Source organism: Solea solea, chromosome 14 (assembly GCF_958295425.1).
Source record: "Solea solea chromosome 14, fSolSol10.1, whole genome shotgun sequence".
Classification (NCBI taxonomy): domain Eukaryota; kingdom Metazoa; phylum Chordata; class Actinopteri; order Pleuronectiformes; family Soleidae; genus Solea; species Solea solea.
The window spans coordinates 26,071,948-26,078,003 of NC_081147.1; the positions used below are offsets into that span (position 1 = coordinate 26,071,948).

Consider the following 6,056-nt stretch of genomic DNA (forward strand, 5'->3'; position numbering starts at 1 on the left):
AGCGTCGATGGTGGAGATAAGCAAATGTTTTTCACTGTCTGGTGTCTTGGTGGCCGAGTGTATTGTGTCCGCTTTTATTTTGTCGGCTACAAAAACATCAGTGTGGATAATAAGGTCTTAGATTACTGTGATAACGGCGTTTGTCATGTGACAGGTATGTAAATGTTACATGAGGGCAGACATTTATGAGTCAGCTGATGAGCTGGACACACAGAAGAACAAATCAAACCTTTGTTTTTCTTGTTGTGACTAATTATTTCATTTCATGTATGTGTTATTTAGTCACTGAGTAAACAACACTGAGACAGGAGAACACATCTATAACTTTCTAACTATAATTTTCAACATTTCAAACTGTTTACATCGACATTCGTCTGAATGTCTATATGGGCATTTTTATAACTATTTGCTGTCACTTACTGAATTCACAAATAAAATTAAATCAATGTCAGTCAGACAATCTTCTACTTTGAAGGTTAAATGTTTGCTCAAATCAAATCAGAAATTATTTTAGCTCAACCTTTTGATTCATATTGTTTTATCTTTGTCTGTGTTTTTATAATATATTTTATATATAAAAGCCCAGGGAGCAAAATACTGAATATTATCTACTGTATGCAACACAGTGACCATACATTAGTATCACACACACAACCACATTTAAAATAAAACTAAGCAAAACACAACCCCTGTGTCGGAGAATGCAGCAGGCAAACAACATGGCTGCCAGCTACGGAAGCCTCATGGAATGAAATGCAAAATAACACATTTTACTGTACTGACGTGTGCTGTGGCGTAAAATTGCTAATTTTCACTATGGAATTTGTTGAAGGAACGTGAAACTGCAGTTTCCAGCTGGAAAAGGTTGTCTAATGGTGACATGAAGTATTAAAACAGCATACACTCAAGCTGGGATAGATAAACAGTTTGATCTTATTTTAAAAAGCTCTATTTCCTTGTGAGAGGATGCCTGCCTGTGCCAAGGGGCAAAGGGCATGAACATTGCAGTGAGTCATAAATCAAACGGTTTTAAATCAAAAGGTTTTCTCACTGAAATCAGTGGCGTAAAACGAAAAACAAAACCCAGAACATAAACAAAACCCACACTGCTGCATTTCACTTGGCAGCTGTGGCGCTTGTATTTTCTCCAGTTCCCTCATTCTAATTTGAGTTGGCATCCATTTCCAAACCTTTATTTACCCAGAGAGGGCTTTTGCTGAGCACAACTGCCGTTTTTCGGCAACACCTCACTTCACACCCACACACGGGAGCTGTAGTCATCAGTTTTTATGTGTAAAAAAAATGTATTGCACTGTCCTCCTCATACACTTTGATGGTATCTCACCTTTGGGTGGTTTGAAACTTTCATGTGTAATCAGAGCTCCAAGTCCCATGAGGCGCACTACCTCGCTAAAAATCATAAAGTATTATTGCATGGTTTTCATAATGGTGACAAACAACGGCCGAGAGTGTGTGTGTGTGTGTGTGTGTGTGTGAGAGAAACCCGACGAGACAGAAAGAGGCAAGAAAAACAAGAGAGAGGTTTGTCTATCTTTTCAAAAAGTCACAATATCATTTAATATAAAACACCTTTAAATTGAACATAATGATGAATCTTTGATCAGCAGTTCCACCGATCCTTGACCACTTTAACACCGCGGCCTGGGAGAAGGAGGAGGAGGAGGAGCTCGACCTTGATAGTGGCCGACTTCAATGGTTCGTCCCAATGCACACAGAAAAGTTTTGAAACATGCATTTACTACATTGTACAAAGTCAAAAGCGAAAAACGGAGGTCTCTTTATTTTGCCATTCGTGGCAGAAAGTCTCTGCCGCCTCGTGAGGGGAAGCAAAAGAGGAGGGGGGGGGGCAGTCTTGGTAGTTGGGCATGTGCACAGGTGTCCATTTGTTTCCTGGCACTTGGGGGATAAAGTGCCCTCCTCTGTTTTAGACCGTCAGCTGAAGGGAAAGCGGAAATGTGGTGTGAGGCAGGAAAATGACTCAACATACTTCAACACACTTTAATTGTGACAAACAGCAGTGTCAGTGCGGCTTGTGTGCAGGCCTCGGCAGTAACAGATAGCTGTTTCCCTCTACACATGCTGTTGCTGGTAACGATCAATGAGCGAGGAAGCACAGTGTCCCTTCAAATATCTTTTTTCCCCAAAGCAAGCATCACTTTCCTGTATCTATTCAACAATCCCATAAATGCAGCTGCATTTCTTTTCTGTCCATTCATACTGATGTCACTGTGATACACACACACAGTTCACTCTTCTTATACCCACACTGACACACACACACACACAGAGACGGAGACACATTCAGACTACAGATGCCACAGAGGTGACGGAGGTCACCTTATTGTCTTCTGCCCAGGGCTGCAGGTTCTGCAGGGCGTAGAGTGAGGAGTTGTGCAGGCAGAGCGGGTCCGGCTGCATCGGCTGGCTCAACGTCTTCTGGAACGCTTCCTGCTGAAGCTGCAGCATCAGCCTGTTGGCCTGTTGCCGCTCAGCCTCTCGCTCCTCTGCAGTCTGTCTCCTGGGTGGAAGGAGGGACGGGGAGAAAAGAAAAAGAGGAGAGAAGAGCAGAGGAAGATTTAAGACCTATATGGTGTTTACTTTTATTGGGGGCATGCACACGATCAATTAATGCCCCTCCTCGCAAACACACAAACACACACACACACAGCAGCGCGGTTTGTGCCACGTCCTCAGTGAGAAGAGCAGAAGACATCGAGGATGAATAAACAAGTTACAAAATAACTGGTGAATGTGAATCTATTAAAATCCAGGTTAAGAACATGTCTTTGCTCATCTGGTTATCACTGAATCTTCTGCACTTCCACAATTCTTTTCTAAAAAGAAATCCTAAGTTATTGTTTGCTGTTAAATTATCCTTGGTCTATGCATCACATCCTCAGTCCCCCATTTTCCCCTTTCGCCCCAACCTGTCCAGGCACATTGCTACACATTTGAGTTTGGTTATGTCAGATTTGTTTTTTCCCCTCCACTGATGCCTTGTGCGTGTTTTTTGCCACCATTTAGTGACGCCATGTTTTTACAGCAGACAAACCAACCCAAGCTTTTTATGCATTTTGAATCTGACACAAACAAATAAGAACGACATTCTTTCTGGTCTGAAGCCATCGTACTTTACTGACACACCCTTGGAGCAGACGAGTCTCACCATTAGAATAAATATAAATATTTGAATAAATGAGACAGAGAGTGTATTTCTGTCAAACACAGTGGATCCAAACACACAGGGCGGAGGCAGAGAGCTCAGTTCAAACAAAGATATTATTTAAACAAAGCAAAGTCTCACTCTGGGTCAGGTAATAATTCCAAAAACAGGGTCAGACGAGAGCGAGCCCGGCACAGGGACCAAGACGGGTCAAAGAAAACATGACGCGGCTGTGGAGATCCGAACGGGAACCATGAGATACAGGACGAGGAAACAAACAAGACAAATGGCGGAGGGCATATTTAAAGGAGCATGAAGTGATTCACACCAGGTGCAGACAATCAGGGAATCAACGAGACCAGACAAGACAGATGAAGTGCAGACAGGAAGTCTGAAGAAAAACCCTTCACCAAAATAAAAGCAGGAGTAACTGATGCAGACTTAACACGACAGCAGAGGTCACACATGTTCCACACATGATATACAGCAGGTCAGTGGTTCTCAAACCTTTTTATACCAAGAAACACCTGAGATAATACTGAGCTGTTGGCAGGCAGATTTATTCCCAATCATCCTCCTCATATACTTCACACACTAGTATAGTGAAATTAGATAAAGATGGCACAAGAGATAAGGTGGCTATAATATACCCTGGTTTATACAGTAGAACAGTTTTACCACCAGAGGAAGCTCACGTCCCACAGTTTGTATAATAACAACGTAAAAATTTTGACAGTAAAGTCAAATACTGCGTAAGTAAAAATATAACATCAAATCTGTTCCATGTTAACTGAGCACCTGTGCCCCCAACACCCCCCCCCCCCCCCCCCCACACACACACACACGCCGTTGCTCCAGCTTCAGGCGACACGACAGCTGATCAGGATGAGTGACAGGTGCTGGGGAGGGAACGTGACTAACGCCGGGGGAGGAGGAACAGAACACTTCCTGCCTCAAGGTGAAACGCTACATCTGTTTTGTTTTGGTTGTTTCCTCTCAGCTCTGGCAGCACATGTGCTACAACAGTCACATTACATCTCGCACAGATGTGTGTGTGTGTGTGTGTGTGTGTGTTCCTGAAACACAATGGAAGAGTCAATGTGTTTGTGTGTGGGGAACAATCCAGACGGAGGCACTGGGGTTTAATTTAGACTCAGCTGGATTATAACTTATAAACGAGACGATTATATATTAAAATAACACCGTGCTCCCATTAAACCGGATGAAAAGCTGCTTTTCTCTCATATAGTAATTGGTGCATTTTCCTCCACACAGTCTATATCAACATCAGTGAACGAGACACATTAAAGAATTACGACCTGCTAATAAAATAAACCATAATAAGCAAAAAATGCAAACGACAGGATTGAATGGGAAGCAAACACACCTTCTGAAACAACTCTTTCATGCACACCAACCTCCATCCATTAGCCACACATTATTGTTAACAGCATTATCATAATGTGGTTTGCTGCCTGTTGATTCGATCATCCTCTTGTTACTAGCGTAGTCGTCACGCAAAGACATCCCTCACGCTCGTCCTATCGGCTGCACGCCACAGGGAACGCCATAAATCTCATAAATATAAAAAAAAAGAAGAACCAGGAGAAATCGAGTCAAATCCCTTGTTACTCACGACGCTTCAGTGGTTCAGTTTATTTTGAGCTGCTTCTGTTTCATTTGCCGCAGAGCGTGACTGATGCTTTATTCCTCACTTAAATTCTCCTTATTTTTACTTTTTAAAGGAACCGTCGAAGCAAATCTCTTGTTTATTTAGGGACAAACGGCCCCCGATAAACCAAAGTAACCTAAAGCACAGTTCAGGTTAAAGTGGTTTGTGTGTGTGTGTGTGTGTGTGTGTGTGTGTGCATTAAATTCAAAACTAATTATAAAAAGCTTTAGGATCATTTAAACATTAAAAGCCCTTTAGGTAATTCAGCCGCTTGTAATGTGCCTTTGAAACATGCGTCCTGCCCCTTTAACGAAGGGCAGGGCATCATAATTTGATTTCCTACTCATTTACTTGCAAATGGCTATAAACAACAGTTAGAGTTAAGCAGTGTGTGTGTGTGTGTGTGTGTGTGTGTTGGCAGTCAATTCCTCCTGTGAGTGTTTCACTATTGCTTTGAACAGCAGTTTCCTAAAAGGCCTTTCAGGAGCTCGAGAGCGATTGTGCTTGGTCAAGCGAACTGGCCTCGACTGGAAGCTCAGCTAAGCAAAATAGGTGTTGTGTTGTACGACGCCTTGGATGTTGGGGATGTGGGGGGAGGGGGTGGATTTTACTTTAGTTTAAAGCTACGGTAAATTGCTAATCTGTTTCTCTGAATTGCTCTTTTGTCTTACTCGTCGTCGTGTCCTTTACGGCCGTTAATAAAGAGGCGAGAAAGCCGTCGCAATACGATAATAAAGATGACAAATCTTTTCTCTCTTTCTTTGCTTTGCTTTGGCTGCACGGAATGTTTGGATGCACCAGCATTAACGTACGTGCCAAAGTGCCTACCCTGCACATGCTCGCGCAGGGTGTGACTGCGTGGAGTCGACACAACAACAGCTTCACCACTGAAGCAGAGACGACAGCCTGTCGTTGGAGAGGAAGTCTCGGTAGAAAAGTTTGTGGGGCAGCTTTCCCAGACTCACCAACCCTCCAACCCTCATACTCTCCACATCTACATCTGTGCCTGCTCAGGTCTTCTAGGGTCCAGGTGACCTAAGCCTCAAAGTGTCCGCCTGGCCTTTGTTTCTTTTGCTTATTTTAACCATAAAAGGGCCAGAAAATGTCCCATGAGTAAGTGCTTTGGAGCATTTTTTCAGAACATGTAATGCCTGGCAGTTATTTACAATTTACTGCCCGTTAAAAAATTGTATTAACAGT

At 42.9% G+C, this 6,056-nt stretch overlaps 1 protein-coding gene across 4 annotated transcripts in view; it reads right to left on the reverse strand.

Annotated features, from left to right (window-relative positions):
• Positions 1 to 1,549: 1,549 nt before the first annotated feature.
• tlx2 (T cell leukemia homeobox 2) overlaps positions 1,550 to 6,056 on the reverse strand; it is a 14,217-nt gene continuing 9,710 nt past the window's right edge. For 2 of the 4 annotated variants that reach the window (XM_058648928.1, XM_058648927.1), the window contains one exon: positions 1,964 to 2,539. In XM_058648928.1, coding sequence (XP_058504911.1) covers positions 2,323 to 2,539 — 217 coding nt within the window. In that variant the 3' untranslated portion in view covers positions 1,964 to 2,322. The other 2 variants (XM_058648930.1, XM_058648929.1) reach the window with 2 other exon arrangements.